A 17,902-nucleotide genomic window follows, 5' to 3' on the forward strand; every position below is an offset into this window, starting at 1 on the left:
TTAAAACACAAAGGGCACCTGTTTTAGCAATTACAGATTTCACTGTTTTCAAGAGATTTGATGGTGAACTTTGATGTAATTTCAGAAGTTCACTTATAAGAGACTGGATTTCTACATGGTAATAATCTCTCATATCTGTTTAACATTTGTTTTACTGTCCCAAAGGACCTACAAATGTCCTCTCAGAGGAAAGTCATCAGCAATCTTGTTAAATTTCTTCAGTGTTACTTCTAGAAAAAGTCTCCTGCAGTGTTGTTCTTATTTCGACCAGCATATATCTCAAACTGATAACATAGTTTTTTCGTTGTTCCTAGAGTGATATTAATAAAATCCATGAGAAATTAGCGAATTTTATTCTGATTCCATAATTTTGAACCCCCCCCCCCCCCCCCACCAAACTGACCATTACCGTAACCTACCATTACCTTAAAAATGTTTTTATTTCATTATGACAAAAAATCTAGTTCTTCTATGATCTTGCCATATATTCATAATGTGTTTTACTAATTCCTTCATTCGCATTTAGTGCAGAAAGAGCATAAGTCCAGGACTTATGTTCTTTCTGAACTAAATGTAAAATGAGACCCCTAAATAAAGAGCTTTGTTGTACAAGGATTGACTTCCTAGTTATACTAGTTGATTTCTCTACATACTAATATGGGAAAACCACAGCTAATTTAATTTTGAAAAAATGTGACTTATGACCTTTCTGAAATAATAGATTCACTTAAGAAAAGAAATGTTAAATAAGGTACGGATTTATTGACGCCAAGTTCATGGCTCACTTTCTTCTTCATCATCATAAACTTCCAGTTTAAAAATGTTCTAAAACTCAACAAAAGTATTGAAATATGAAATCGGATATAAACAATTTCAACTATTGCACATTCATACAATAGTATTGAAATTATTTTTCAACCAAGCTCATTTGCTACAGGGGAAAATATATAGTATTGAATTCAATTGAAATTTTTTTTTCTGCCATACTTTGCATTTGTGATTTACTTTAAGTAGTATTTGCTGAATCTGTGTTCGCAAAGCTTTAAAAATTACGTGTTGTAATAATCTGCAGTAATGTTTCAGTAATCTGCTAATTTTGTATGTAAAACATTGTAGACCATTATATGCATTTAACTAACTAAGCATTTTGTGGGTTGAGAGGAAAGTGCAGCCATGGACAACTGTTTGGTCCTCTAGAATCTGTTATCTGGAAGAGACACTATAGCTGATGATTAAGTGTAAGAAAAAGTGCTTCGTATACATTGAAGTGAGAATACAAGATTATTTGAAAAGTAAACAGAATTCAACTTTCAAATTGGCCATTTTTTAGGTACTAGAAAAAGGACCATTTAAAAGGGAACTCCTTATTGACTAAATAGTACTTCAATCAAAAAACACATCTTTCTTAACAATGGAATAAAAAACTTTTATTTTCAAATCTTTAAAACCTTACAAAGATGAGTATTCACAGAGTTATATTCATAAAATATTACTGACAGCAATAAAAATTTGCATCAAAATGAAAAATGACTATGATATTTAAGAAAAAAGAATGCAAAATAAGATAAAGTTTCAATGGCGCCAAGATCTTGCCTCACTTTCCTCTTCATCTTCATCATCGTCATCATCAAAATCGTCCAGTTTAAGAATGCTCTAAAATTCAACAAAAGTATTGAAAAATATGAAATCTTCTACAAACAATTTCAGCTATTGCACACTCATTAGATAGTATTAAAATTATACGTCAATTAAGTGCATTTGCTAAATTCATTTGAAAAGCTTTTTTTTTGGGGGGGGGGGAGGATTTTGTCATACTTTTCACTTGTATGGCAAAAAACAAAACCTTATCCCCCCCCCCCCACAGATTTAGCAAATACTACTTGTCCTCAGTGGTGGATTGGTTGAAAACATCGGCCCTGGCATTAGGAGATGGCAGCCCCATAGCTCTTATAGATACTCAATTTTACCTAACGATTGGGATATCACTTAAATATGAAGAAATTATTAAATTATTCTTAACAACTAAATATGTTTTATTTAAACAAAATTTAACAGATAAGAACACTTCTGCGCTTTAATGGTGAACAAATTGATACAGTATTAGCTAAGCCTTATTTTGGGGGGGGGGGGGGGAATTGTGATTGTAACTGTCCGTTTTTAAGTATTTTTATAATGCCCGGAACTTGATTGTATATTTCTGTAATGACTGCTTGGCTAGTATATCATGGGTGAAAGACTAGGGCCATCTTAGAATGTGATGGGTCCCTTGACACAAACATACATTACTGGGCCCTGTCATAAACATTCCCTTTTTTATACTGCAATACCCTGATGACCCCCAGACTCGAGGCGAGGTCAAAAACCTGGTGAGAGGGGTCGGGTACAAGTTTGGCAGCCCCTTAATTTTTTACTCTGAAAATTAGAAGGCTCTACTCTGAAAATTAAAAAAATATATATTAGCTCTGAAAACGCAGTTTTAGAAGATCTTTGGTGATTTTAAGTCGAGATAGATTACAAGACCATCCACCAGAAAATTTTCAAATTGAAGTCTTAAAAGCCTTTTTTGGTACAGACTAGGACGTCAGCAGTTATTCGAAAGTTAAGTTCCAAAAACGAAATTTTTGCTGACCCTCAATGATGTTAGGAAAAGTGGTTTCAAGGAGACTCAACCGGAGACTCAACTCTGGTCAGGAGACTCAACCCGGAAAATTTTCGAAATTGAAGCACTAAAAAAAATTTTGAAAAAAAAAATAGAACCGACTTCAAAATTGCTCTAAAAAGTGAAAAATAATTTTATTCTTTAAACACCATCGATAATACTTTTAAACATAATTTTTGAAGTTGGCGCAAAAACGATCGATAAAATCATTCACAGCCATAACTCAACTACAAGTATAAATTTAACCAGGTGTAGTTTCTTCACTACCACATGCATTACGCATTGATGACAGCATATTTGAGTAACGATATAAATGTTTCGTTCCTAAGTTTGGATGATTTTTTGATAAAAATATGAACGATGCATGGTTACAATGGATTTTACTTTTTGTTTTTGCGCCAACTTCAAAAATTATGTTTAAAAGTATTATCGATGGTGTTTAAAGAATAAAATTATTTTTCACTTTTTAGAGCAATTTTGAAGTCTGTTCTATTTTTTTTTTCAAAATTTTTTTTATTTCATTCTTTTTAGTGTAAATGTAGATATTTCAGTAAAAGTAGGAAGTTACCTAGTAAGAAGTTCGGCTCTATATCACTGTATTGCTTTAGAGAAGCCTTTATTCAAAATTATCATTACAATTACTATTAATGTTACAGTTATATGGCACCAAACTTTTATAACAATGAGTTTCATATTGTCGCATAGATGAAGACAGCGAAGACAATGTGAAAGCCAAATGAAGCGAATACTCGATAGTCTCAGCTCGAGATCTTTATTCAGAACCACGAATGAACGTTACATCTCCTTATATACAACTTGAAAAAGTGCTGGAACTTTCCAGACTTGAAAAGATACAGACATTAATAGAACATTCGAAAAAATACGGGAAACAGTAGAACCGAAATTTTAGTAAAATTCACTTCGTCCTAGTCGGGATTTGAACTCGGGTCGCTCGTGTGGGAGACGAGAATTCTACCACTGAGCCACCGTTATCCACGGATGCAAAGTGCGAACTTCGCTACAATATCATTTTAATCATTTAATAGGGAAATTTACTGTTTTTTGCCCATAACTTTTTTTCTAAAGAACAAATATGGTCAAACAAAGTAATGGGACCTAAGTTGAGCCATCCTCTATCCATTAAAAAAAGAATCATCAAAATCGGTTCACTAGGTGGGACGCTATGAGTGGACAAACAAAAAAAAAACATACATACGGTATGAACTGATAACCGCCTCCTTTTTGAAGTCGGTTAAAAACGAGATTTAAAACGTTCTTCATTGATGATGCCGAGAGAAAGGAGGGACGGGGCACTTTCCCAGAAAATTTTTGCTACTGTTAATTTAAAAACAAAGTTTTAGACCATCTTTGGGAATGTTTAAAAAATGGGTGAGGTTCGAATATTTTCCTCCAGCAAATTTTCGAAACTGGAATTCCATGTTGTGGTGGAAGTGGATTGAGCTGCTCTCTAATGAAGTTATTCAAAATTGAAGTCCAAAAAAAATTTAAATTTTACACGATCTTGGGTGATATTAGGAGGGGGGGGGGAGGTTCTGGGGACCACCAGAATTCTTTTGACATTGGTTTTTATCAACTTATTTTCTTTTTAAACTGAAGGGCCCGAAACCGTGAGTTTATACAGCGTACAGAATACTTTGTTTCATCAAAAAATATTTGAAACTCACATTTTGGCGGCCTTTGGCCTTTGATTTGATAATCTTAATAATGTAGAGTCTTTCATGCTCCTCAATGGTATTATAAGATTGCATTTTTTTAAAACAATTTTACAGGAAAAAAATATTTTGTCACTTTTATTCCGATTGTTATAAACAGGGTCGTGAGAGCAAAAGCGGATCTGGGAAGAAAATGACCAAAGGTCAATTTTTTCACAAGCCTCCTTCTACACCTTTCACCATTAGGATATTTTACCCTCTGCACGAGTTCAATTCCGAAGCGGGCCCTTATTCACCAACTAAGCTGATATGACCTCACGTCGGCCCTTGCTGTAAGTTGCATTTTATAGCAATTGTGAATTGTCATTTATAAATAAAAGCATCAAAGAGACCAAAAGTATTTTAACTTTTTCAACCACTAAGGTTTCCCTATTAGGTTTTTAAAAAATACATGTATTTTTCATATCGTTGCAATGCTATGTATAATTCTTTAAAAAATGTGGGGCCCCTTAGGAACATGGGGGCCTAGCCTAGTCAGCCTGTGTGTTTTAATCAGGCTCTGGGCAACACTATTTCAGAAATTCTCAGTCCCCCACTTTTGGTAATGGCCCTGCCTTCCTCCACCCACAAGCTTTAGCCCATGCGTAAAGCGGAGCTGAGGCTGTTTTGCGAATTTGCTGTTTGTAGACAAGCCCGAAAGACTTTGCTGTTAGTTGATCGGTCCAAAGCATGATTGGCCCAATGGGCAAAAGCCCGGTTGCCCGCCGGCTGTATCCGCCACTGCTAGTCCTTTAAGTAGTATTTGCTAAATCTGTGCTCGCAAAGTTTTAAAAATTCCACTTCATGATCTATTTATTTTATTCCTAACAAATATAATTGCAATATCTTGAACTACTAAAGTGTGCAGATCACTAACTATGGCAGTGTGGCATGTACAAACATGAATCATTATATCACTGAAAACATATACAGTTGGCTCTCTGTTTAACGACTATCAAGGGACCACAAAAAATCGTCCTTAAGTAGAAAGCGTCCTTAAATAGAATGCTTTTAACACTATAGTGGACCATCTGGGACCATGAAAAAGCCGATAATTAGAGTGTCGTTAAACAGAGAGCCTACTGTATTTATAAATTGCTTAAAAAATTCTCCCATACTCTAAATTGCAGACTATAAGCGCTGCAAGGAAAGAAACATTTTGAATATGGTATTGCTCTAGAAAAGGTTTTCTATCATTCAATAAGCGATATTTTTCATAAACAAATGACTTTTCACATAAAGTTTGTCTAAATCTGTTTATTTGTTTTCTGTTCTTAAAAAACCCTTTTGAAGCATGTACAGAATCTTGAAAACAAGAAAATTTATCCGACTATGATAATAAATTTAAAAACCAATTTTGGGGGGGGGACCAATTTTTAGAAGAAAAATATTTTAAGCATTAAAATTATTTTTAATGTTACTTTTTTATTCAGCAATGAAAACCATATAATAAACAAAAGATTAATTGAAAATAATCATACTTTTAACTTTTTATTGCATACCTAAGAGGGAAGATTATAAAATGCACTAACTTCATATATAATGAGCAAACATACCCGTGTAGCTGGGTTAGTAATAATATTGAGAAACAATTTATACTTTCCTTTATTTCTTTTTAAATGTGCCTTGAGGGTTCACCCGCCTTAATAAGACAACAATGTATTGAAAAACTATTTTAAATACATCATGCTACGATATAGTAAAAAAATTACACACACTATATCATTACAAAACCTTATCCACATCGAGGTTTTGTGTTAAATAAGAAAAAAAAAAAAAAAAAAATATATATATATATATATATATATATATATATATATATATATATATATATATATATATATATATATATATATATATATATATATATTCAATCCAAAATTATTGAAAACCCTTGATTTATAAATTAATTATTAAATGAGTCAGGTAATAATTTCTGAAAATCTTCCCGCTCGTAGCGGTGTTTCAACCCGAGACTCTAGGGTTGCTAACGCAGCGCTTTATCGACTGAGCTATTCGGGAATGAAAGTTCAAACTGTTGATGCAATAAGTGCATCATAATTGTTATATATTTAATTTCAATTTTTTTGCTGCTCCACTAAAAATTAGTCATAGCATGATGCAATTATAGCCCCAATAACCTTCCCCAATAAGTATTCAAGACAAAAAGAATTTTTCAATCCAAACCAGTAGTTCCTGAGATTAGCGCATTCAAACAAACAAACTTTCTTTATTAGTATATTTCAAACTTATTTTATTATTATTTTTTTTTATCATTCATAAAAATATTTCTGGGAACATGAATTGTTTTGCTGGTGATGTCAAAGTTATGGGGATTGTAGAAAATGAAGAACAAGCAAATAAGATGCAAGAGGATCTAGATCATATTACGGAGTGGGCTGATAAATGGGTTATGGCTGTTAATATTGAGAAACGTCAAGTGCTACATTTAGGGCATGGAAATAAGTGTACAAGTTATTATTTGCAAGCTTCAGTCATTAGTCAGGCAGAAAAAGTTACTGATCTGGAGGCTATTTGCTGGGCGTCTTAATAAGTCAGGATTTAAAGTTTAGTTAACAGTGCAGCATAGCTAGTAACAAAGCCAATAAGATGCTTGGGTTTATCAATAGATCTAGTTCAAACAAATCTAAAGAAGTTCTTCTGCCCTTATTAGAGTATGTTGTTCAGTTTTGGTCTCCTTATCTTAAGAAAGATATCAATGTATTGGAAAGGGCTTAAAGGTGGGCTACAAGGCTAATAAATGGACTTTCTCCTTTAGACTACGATTCCAGGCTTAGAATGCTACCTATGTACAGTCTTGAGCAAAGAAGAGACCAACGGGACATGATTCAGTTGTAAATAGTGATGTAAAATACCCGGGTATTTATTTTTAGGGGTAAATACCCAGGTTATATACCCAAAATGGGTATTTACCTGGGTATTTATTTCAAAAATTTATATTCAACTAAAATACTTTTCTGTATGTATTCCACTATGTATATATACAAAGTGTTTTGTTTTAACCTTCAAGACCTCTATTTTTGCAATCGTTAGTCCTAGATGCATACTTACAATTGCAAAAATGTTCAAAATCAGATGCAGACTTAAGATATTGAAAATTTGAAGTAAAAATAAAAATGAGTAAAAAAAATACAAGTTTAAACTTTTTACACGGGCCCCAGGTCCTCTGACTTATATTTAGGGAAATAATCTCCATTTGAAAAACAATTACAAAAAAAGTTTAACATTAGTACGACCACTATTCACTATGATATGAAACGCAGCATTTTGTGACTTACACCACTTTACATTCGCCCTCAGTAACATCTTTTGGGGGGAAAATATAGCAGTTAATAAGTGTTTATATAAAATTATATGTGTGTAGAGTGGTTTTTCAAATTGTTCAAGGTTTTGCAGCATGTTTTGCGTATCACGGCATAACATTTGCATGAATTTTTGAATAGAAATGAAAAATGTAAATACCTTGTGCTTTTTACTTTGCCAACCTATCATTCTTCTGAAAGGATAATAAGTTCGAATCTCATCTTCTGTATGGTCCCTTGAAACTTTCAAATGGAATATCTCCTTGAGTTTTGATTGCACAAATGTCAAGTTTTTTTATGTCAGTAAGTTTTAAATGCAGATCATTTCTCTAAATATAAGTTAGACCTAGGGACCGTATAAAAAGTTAAATTTTGTAGTTTTTGACTCATTTTTATTTTTGCTTCAAACTTCCAATATCTTTACTCTGCATCTGAATATTTTTGCAATTGGAAGTAAGCATCTAGGACTAACGGTTGCAAAAATAAAGGTCTTGCAGGTTAAAATGAAACACCTTGTATAACCAACTATATACGAAACAATAAATTTTTCCCTAAAATTTGTATTTTGATCACATACTTAAAGAATTATTGTGTGAAACAACTCGGCAATCTAATATGATATTCACATTAAATGTGTTGGATATGCCTAATCAATGTTGATAGATTTCACATATAAAATGCAATTCTACAAAAAGTAAAAAGCTTAACTGGTTACAAAAAAAAGCAAACATCTTCTTCAATTATGGCATTGAAAAGAAAGATTCTTTGGTTCGTGATATGTTTCTTTCATAATTTCATTAAGTCTTTTGATAAAAAATATTAAAAACTGTGTAATACATATGTATGTTAATACATATGTATGTATCAGTTTTACCAATTATTTCATATTTAGATTTTAAAAAAAAATTCTCATTCACTTTTTGCATTTTTTTGTAAAATACCCATTTGTTTTTGGGTATTTACCCAGGCCTTGGGTAAATACCCGGGTAAATACCCAAAAAATATTTACCTACCCACTAGGTATTTACCCGATCCACATCATTAGTTGTAAATTTATTAAAATTAAAGATGTTATGGAGCTAAAGTTTAGCACTGAAAACTGGACAAGGAACCATTTTTTAAGCTATTTTAATCTCAGGCTAACATGGATATTAGGAAAAATTATTATTTTAGCAGGGTAGTGGAACCTTAGAACAGCTTACCGGAAGAGGTGGTAATGAGCAAGGGAGTAGATAGTTTTAAGGGGGCCATTGATCTTTACTGGGGATTGTAAATTGACTAGGACGAGCCTAGCTGGGCCCAGAGCCTGTTACTGGCCATCACTTTTGTATTTGTATTGATTTGAAATTTGAAAATATTGTTTTGTTTACACATCATTATGGAAAATGAAAACTTAAGGCTCTTCTAAACCTCTCCGTAAAATCAGATTCGACGAAAACACGAAATCTGTGGCAACACAGGGGGTGTATCTGGGAGGGTCTAACTCGATTTTTTTTGCACTGCTAATTGGTCAGATTTCATGATGGACAACGTCAATCATTGAGTTGTTGAAAGGTCAGTCGTAAATCTAAGCTGTCCCCATCGGTACTCCTTTGCGGTCGGACGAGGGCAGAGAGCTAAGAAGGATTCTGTTCCAAAACATGTCCCCCCCCCTCCGGCCTGTCTCCCACCACGACAACAGATCGGCCATAGCGGAAAGAACTCACGAGTATGAGGGTGAAGAAAAAAGAATCCAATTCTCATATTCTATTCTACCACCCTTCTCACTTTTACTTGAAAACTTTGGAATCGCGGGACAATTCTTTACATTTACTCTTCGAATCGAATTCTGCATTTGTTTTGCAATTCATGGGCGGCATAATCTTCATTTTTTAAAATTTTTTTTTATATTTATTCGTTCAGTTCATTCATTTATGTATTTTTCAATATATAATTGAGGGGGAGGGGGCGAGCAGAACACTGATGATCTTTATAACTTTATCGATAAAAGATTGCTTTGCTTTTTACAGAAATTTCTGAAACTATTCTTGAAAAGAAAAGCAAAACAATCATAGAAAAATGTCGAAGAATTTCTGCGGATGTCGGTGTGAGCATAAAATAAAAACATTTGGTAGTTGTGTAGTTAGTAGGGCTCGACCGATGGCATTTTTTGGCCGATGGGCCGATGCCGATTGTTGGCCAATTGTTCAAAGATGGCCGATTGTTTTCTCCAAATGGCCGATTGCCGATGCCGATGGCAAAAAAAAAAAAAAAAATCAAACAGAAATAAGTTGATAAAATTGTCAGAGATTTAAAGGATGATTGATTCATTTCACTTTACTTCCTTTCTACAAATAAGGAATTGCAATCACAAAAAAAAAAAAAAAAAAAATGAGATTTTCACCTAAATTTTTATTTTACGATCACCCAATTTAAACTTCACAAGTTTTTTCGGCACATTTGTACATGCATATGTACCTAAGAACATGTAGATGACCGAAATATCCATTTTGAACGCTTCCTCAGTTAATTATCGCAAATTCTCCTGTGATGACTTCTTGCGCGTAAACTTACGTCACTCAAAAACGTTATGAAATAGTAAGTTGAAAACTCATACGTACGTAGTATGATCTAAAGGTTAGAGGACAAGTTGTATAAAACCGTACCCTGAATAGTTCACATTACCGAAGCAAATCTATCTACAAAATAGTCACCTTGAACGACTATGCACTTCTGCCAGTGTTCGTGTAGCTTTTAGAAGCGCTCCTGGAAGACATTTTCGCAACCTCCTGTAAGGCCTCTTGCGCTGCTGCTTTAACTTCATCGTAGGGAAGAAGGCGACTTTCATGTTGAGGATGCACGGTTTGATTGGTCAATACTCTGATATGACAAACAAATAACATAACGTTTCGTCGGACTTAGCTCCGTGTGACTTTTACCTGTTCCCAGCAAAAAAACATTTGCATGGACGATGCTTTCCTCCGTCAGGAGAAGATAAAGCTGCATCATAGAAGGTAGCGAAAAATGGCTTTCAGAAGTGTTTCCAAAAGTTATATGAACACTGGCAGAAGTACATAGTCCCTCAAGGTAAACTTTTGAAGGTGGATGTGCTTCTGTAATGTGAACTATTCTGAGTAAGGTTTTATACAGCTTGTTCCGAACTTTTGGATCGTACTACGTACAATCTATAAAGGGTGTAGTTATGCTTCTCCTTTTTTGACTGCTGTACAATGAAAGATAAAGAACAACAGCCAAAAAAAAAAAAATAAATAAAAAAAGAAAGAAAGAAAGAAAAAAGGAAGAAAAACAAAAAGACTGTTTAATAAACAATTGATTTTTTTTTTTAAATTGAACATACCAGCCTAGCTGGGCCCAGAGCCTGTTGCTGGTCGTCACATTTGTATTTGTATTTGTATATATAACTAAGATTTCAGTAATATTGTAATGATGTATGGATTTAAGTTCACTAAACATAGTTAAAAAACATTAAATTATGTTGTTAAATCATTCAAAAAAAAATTAAGAATAAAACTATAAAACCGTTAACAAATTACGCAATTAAATTGGAAAGATTGCACGTAGACATTTTTTAGTCATCAAATTAAAAAAAAGATAACAGATAAATTACAATACTAAATCATAAAAGAAATATTTTTTTCTTATTTAAAATTTATGAATAGAAAATTTTGCATTTTTCAAAAAACTAAAACAGTGACATAAATTTTGCTGGAAAAAAAATTGCCATGAAAAGAGCGAGGTTCTTAAAATGCAGCTATAAACAAAATCAATATTTACACAAAGTTAATAACTGAATACATATGACTACTTGATCTGATGTTTGCATACATAATATTGAACAATTAGATTGTTTAATCTTTTGGTTTGAATAGAAAATTTTGCATTTTTCAAAAAACTAAAACAGTGACATAAATTTTGCTGGAAAAAAAATTGCCATGAAAAGAGCAAGGTTCTTAAAATGCAGCTATAAACAAAATCAATATTTACACAAAGTTAATAACTGAATACATATGACTACTTGATCTGATGTTTGCATACATAATATTGAACAATTAGATTGTTTAATCTTTTATGAAGCTTTACAAACAAGTTCAAATTAAATTGTTCAATTTAACAGTAATTTTCTGAAATTTAAAAAATTGCATAATAGAAAATCCTTGAAACTTTTCTATCAAAAAACGAAAATAACTTATTCATTGATTTTATATAAATATATAAAAATAGTTACTTACAACAGAAAAAAAAATCGATCGCTATTAATGATACAAAAAAGATGGCGCATTACGAAATGGAGGGGGGGGGGGTCACCCTCTGATTTTGCAGTAACTCACACTTCGGCCCCAACCTCGGCCTAATATTTATAGTACAGAACCGCTAAAACCAACACCTCGGAAGAGTTTCTGAATCTATTTCAGCACTTCCGAAGAAAAAATTTAAAAGTCCCTTCGATTTCCGAATTGTGTCACCATTCAAAACGTCTTTCTTTAATCAATTTCTTAAATTAATGCTCTAAATTCTTTCTAAACAATAGATAAAGTTTGAAAACTAAAAATCTCTAATTTTATGAATGGTGTTAGTTTTAAACAACTCAGGAGTATAACTAGAGTTTAATTTCAGAAATTGAGGGAGTGGGAGGAGGGGCACACAAGTGTTCTCGGAAATTCAAAATAGTCGTGAAAAATAGAGTTTAAAATAATCATAAACATTGAGCAAAAAAACCCTTCCGAAACTTGCACCCGAGTTTGTATTGACTTGCAGTGGCGGATTTAAAATACCGAGTGTTTTAAAATGAATAGCGGGGTTTTGCCATCTCATATTTGTTTCCATAGTCTCCAATTCGGCAATATATCACCGAATGACCGTCAGTCTGAGACGCTATCATAGTTTTGCATTGAAATAAGTAATTAATAGCCACAAAAAATGAGTAAACAGGCTTTTCAGAACACCCGATTGAAAACAAAAAGGGAAGTGCACAACTGGAACGTACGCACACCCCACACGCGAAAACTTATCCTTCTACAGTTTACCATTTTGGAGTTATGTCTTATGAGAGATACTACGTACATCCAGCAGCAAGAAACAACGCAATAATTAACTTGTTTGGTACCTGAATGCAATAATAAAAACTCTTTCAGGGGTGACTCAAATAAAAATTCATACTGAAATTTAGTAAACAATTTTATATGAAAACAACCTTTACTTTGTATTAAAAGGCAAAACATCAAAGGTCTTTTTTCTTTCAAAAACATCGGCCAATTCCATCGGCTTTTCGAAGTTTTTAAGGCCGATGGGCCGATGTTTCTTGCAATTTAGCATCGGCCGCCGATGCCGATGCTGATGGCTAAATTGTTGAACCATTGGCGCCGATGCATCGGCCAAGCCGATGCATCGGTCGAGTCCTAGTAGTTAGGCTTGCTGATTGCTAGTTTGATGAATGTTACAATTAATAAAAAAAGCATAAAGAGTATATCTTTCGAAAACACTCACGCCCTGTACAAGGATTTTCTGTGCAGTTTTTAATTAGAAAATTATGCTTTTGTTTTGTCTATGAATTTTCTGCGCATCAAAAGAGGAAAGAAAGAAACTGACGAATCTGCATGTTGGCACGATAGAAAACAGGAAGAGAAAAAAAATGCTGTTGTCTTGTTAGTGATCAGAAGGATACCATATTACCAGTGGCGCACAGGAATTTTTTAAAGGGAGGGTCCAAGGTCGAAAGTCTCATTCCATTATTACGCCGTCAAACATATTGACTTGATTTTATCGATTCCCAAGAACAAAAAACAGTAAAAAATAAGCTAATGAATAAATAATTAGCATTAAGTAAAGAAATAACCAGAAGTTAAATAATTTACGCTTTTATTTTTCTCATAATTAAAAAATGAATTCAAGTTCAAAGGATCTCATTTCAATTTGTAATCACAAAACTAAAAACATAGTTATTACTGTGTATTCATTTATAATCCCCATTCTTCTTCTCATAGGCTAAGTGCACAGTATTTTAAAAAATCTCTTAACATGAGGGTTTTATTTTTTCACTTATTAAAACAGAAGTTATTGTTACCTTTGTTTGAAATTATTTCACGCACAAAATATAGAATCGTAATCAATCGGGGGAAAAAGCAAGACCTATGGGTGGGACCTGACCCCCTGGACCCTTGTGTGCGCCACTGATAAATACCCACAAATGTTTTCATTATTTATACACGTGTACTAAATAATTAGAATGAAATGACAACTCTCAGTAATGCTAAAAGCAAATTATTGCAGAGCTTAGTATTTTTGACAGTTGCATGCAGAATCAACGCTTGATTTAAATCTGAGAAAAGCCATGTTACTGCGTACAAAAGCCCTTTATCACGCTCTGAATGCAAATTGGGAATTTTACTATTGTTTTTCTACGACTTCAATTCAAACTTTCGTCGATGTACCTATTCATCAACATTTTAAGATAATTTCAATTCATTGAGCGTATTGTTAAAAGAATAAAAATTATATGTTCACAAATTTTACCAATGCATATAATAAAACGTAAGTAATTGAACTCTAATGGTTTAAATATATTTCGAAAGAATGAATAAAGTGTAAGAAAGCGTACGGTAGTTTAAAATAGTCAGCAAGTGGTATTTAGGAGTTTCCGTATCATAAAAATTTGATTTCTTGATTTTGAGGCAAAGAATGTTTTTTTCTTTCAGTTTGACACTCTCTGTTATTTAAACATTTTGTTCACATAGTAGGAAATTAATAAAACTCCTTATGAAAATAGAGTGGCGTTAAACAATATGAGTAGCACAGTATACAAATGAAAAACGTTATCTATCATGAAAGCGTCTCGAAAAATATTTACGTGTACCAACAACTACGTTATTGTAAAAAGATTGCCATCAATCATGAAACGAGAAAAAAAAAATTCCCAAAAAAAGGGAAGGAACATGGTTTTGTTAATATTTTCGAAAAGATTTTCGTTTAGAGTTCAACAAAACTGTCATATGACAAAAAAAAATGCATCGATTCAATGAATCAAATGTATGATCATGTTCAATCTCGAGAATTATAGGAAAAAATAGATCGCAAAAGACACAAAATTAAATAAGCACCATTCAAAAGGGGATACAGTGAGGCACTCAATTTATGTGCCGAAGTAATTATCACTATGAGGAACTTTCTTGTTCCCAGTCTCATTTGCTGTACGCAAACGAGAAGACTTGTTTATCCAAAGTGGGGAAACAAAGTGCAAAAGGTGAGAAAAAATTATACATGAAATCAAATGAATTGATATCGTTCCATCTTGAGTATTGGAGGCAAACAAAATAATATGAAAATTCAAAAAAAAAAAAAAAAAGAGCAAGGAAAAAGAGTACTGTGGCCCTAAATTACTGTGACAGTATCACCATACTGAACTTTCTTGTTCGCAGTCTCATTTCTTTTCATGCAGTCACAATGATTGACAAATTTGGATCGCAAAAATAAACTTTATGTAACATGAAAAGATTTCGGAAAATGCATTGTAAATTGTGAATAGAGTTCTTTGATCGTGAGCATGCGCAAATGATCAAGACGAAAGTTCAACTAATGATACTTCTTGAAATATCGAGAATGTTTTTGATATGAAGTGCTGCTGGCGTCATTGCTTTCTGGATTCATTGAAAAAATACTTTCAATTAGTGTTTTAAAGAGCCATTTGGGTGGAAAAAAGCATCACTTTATACATGAAATTGAATGAAGCAAATATGATCTTGTTCCATCTTGAGTATTGGAGGCAAACAAAATAATACGAAAATTCAAAAAAAAAAAAAAAGAAAGAAAAAAAAAAGAGCGAGGAAAGAGTACTGTAGCCCTAAATTACTGTGATAGTATCACCACACTGAACTTTCTTGTTCGTAGTCTCATTTCTTTTTCATGCAGTCACGATGATTGACAAATTCGCCCGCAAAATTCGTATTGCTTTCTTGATTCTTTGAAAAAATATACTTTCAATTGGGGTTTTAAAGAGCCATTTGGGCGGAAAAAAAGCACCAATTTATTCATAAAATTGAAGGAACCGAATATGATCCTGTTCCATGTTGAGTGTTGGAGGCAAACAAAATAATATGAAAATTTATTTAAAAAAATGATCGGAGAAAAAAGGTTGTGAGGTACAAGGGCGGATTCAGGGGAGGATCAAAGGGTCAGCTGACCCCCTGTGAGAAGAATGTCATTATGATTATTATTAAACTTCAATTCTTTACATCCGAAAAAATAGTACATGGAATCAATGTCAACATTTTTTTTTTTTTGCTCGGTTCTGTAAGGTAGTTCTTTTTAGCGCGTCATAATTCAAAGAATTGACTGGATTTGTTTACTGAGGTATTGCTATTTTGATTTCTTTGTTCATTTTCAAAAGCGCAAATTTCTCTAATGAGCTTAACTTTTTTCCCAGTTCTCCTCCCCCTCAAACCACATGTTGTGCATGTCATGTGTGCTTTTTCCTACTATTTATAGATGTTATCTCATATAACCAAAGCTTACGGTGACATGACCAGCATATCTGCCGAAAGAAATGTAACTTTTGATGAAAGTTTGAGGGGGAGGGAAGGTAATTTGAATGGGTTTTGACTTGGAGGGGGGGAGTACTCCATAGCATATGAGGCATTACGCTCTCCTGCATGGAATGATGAGCAACCCTGATTAACTGCTACTTTTTTACGTAGGAATAATAACGAATATCCATTGAAACTTGACCCCCCTTACAAAAATTTCTGGATCCGCCCCTGTTGATGTACTAAATCATACTTGCTGATGATAGTATCACCGTACTGAGCTTTCATGTTCACAGTCTCATTTCTTTTTCGTGCAGTCACGATGATTGACAAATTCGCATTGCAAAAATAAACTTTATGTAACCTGAAAAGAGTTCGGAAAATGCATTGTAAATTGTGAATAGAGTTCTTTGATTGTGAGCATGTGCAAATGATCAAGACGAAAGTTCAACTAATGATACTTCTTGTACTATCGAGAATTATTTTGATATGAAGTGCTGCAGGCGTCATTGCTTTGTTGATTCTTTGAAAAAATACTTCCACTTGGGGTTTTAAATAGCTATCTGGCGGAAAAGCATCACTTTATACATGAAATTGAATGAATCAAATATGATCCTGTTCCACCTTGAGTATTGGAGGAAAACAAAATATGAAAATTCCAAAAACATCGATCGGAGAAAAAAGGTTGTGAGGTACTAAATTACTTGCTGATGGCTGTATCACCACACTCAACTTTCCTTGATCGCAGTCTCATTTCTTTTTCACGCAGTTGCGAAGATAGACAAATTCGCTTTGCAAAAATCGACTTTACGTAACATCAAAAGAGTTCGGAAAATGCATTGTAAATTGTGAATAGAGTTCTTTGATTGTGAGCATGCGCAAATGATCAAGACGAAAATAAAAGTAATGATAATTCTTGAAATATGTACAATCTTCAAAGGAGAAGCATTTTGATACGAGATGCTGCATTCGTCATGACCTTCGTTGATTCTTAGAAAAAATACTTTCACCTGTTGCTCTAAAGTCACAGGGGAGGAAAAAATGCATGAAATTGAATATATATATATATATATATAATTGGATTAATCAAATGTGATCCCTTTCCATCTTGAGTATGGGAGGAACACAAAATAATATGAAAATTTAAAAAAACCATTATCTCTGAAAAAGACAGATACTGGCTGATGACAATATTACCATAGTGAACTTTCTTGTTCGCAGTCTCCTTCTTTCCTTTTTTTTCACAGCTATAATGACTGATAAATTGATATTGTATTTAAAAAATTAAAAAAAAAAAAAACTTTATCTAAAATGAAACATTAAAAAGAGTTCGAAAAAACCATTGTGAATTAAGATAGTAGATCCATGGCCGCGCCATCCTTATGTGCGAGGTCGTGAGGCGCACTATGGCGCCAGAGTCAAAAAGGCGCCTTTCACTACCAATCAAAAATGTTCCAAATGGGGGGAATCTCTCCAAACAAAAAAGGAAAAAAAAGAACTTTTCATTATATCCAGTATCCAATAGGGCCCGCTCAGCCCAAAGTGATGCCCAGGCCCTGGCAAAATTTGGTGCCCCCTCTCATAGGAATATCTGCAATTTTTTTGTGTGGAAGTTTTCGAAAACGGGAAGAAATAAAGAAATTTACCCCCATTTTGGTGCTCCTAAAATTGTGTGCCCAGGGCAATGGACCT

The 17,902-nt window shown here is 33.3% G+C and overlaps 1 protein-coding gene across 1 annotated transcript in view; it reads right to left on the reverse strand.

Moving 5' to 3' along the window:
• Nucleotides 1-1,425: 1,425 nt before the first annotated feature.
• LOC129219436 (RNA-binding protein 26-like) overlaps nucleotides 1,426-17,902 on the reverse strand; it is a 200,673-nt gene continuing 184,196 nt past the window's right edge. The window contains exon 18 of the mRNA XM_054853832.1: nucleotides 1,426-1,653. Coding sequence (XP_054709807.1) covers nucleotides 1,573-1,653 — 81 coding nt within the window. The 3' untranslated portion in view covers nucleotides 1,426-1,572. The remainder of the gene's footprint in view (nucleotides 1,654-17,902) is intronic.

The sequence above is a fragment of the Uloborus diversus genome, chromosome 3 (genome assembly GCF_026930045.1).
Source record: "Uloborus diversus isolate 005 chromosome 3, Udiv.v.3.1, whole genome shotgun sequence".
In the NCBI taxonomy this organism is placed as follows: domain Eukaryota; kingdom Metazoa; phylum Arthropoda; class Arachnida; order Araneae; family Uloboridae; genus Uloborus; species Uloborus diversus.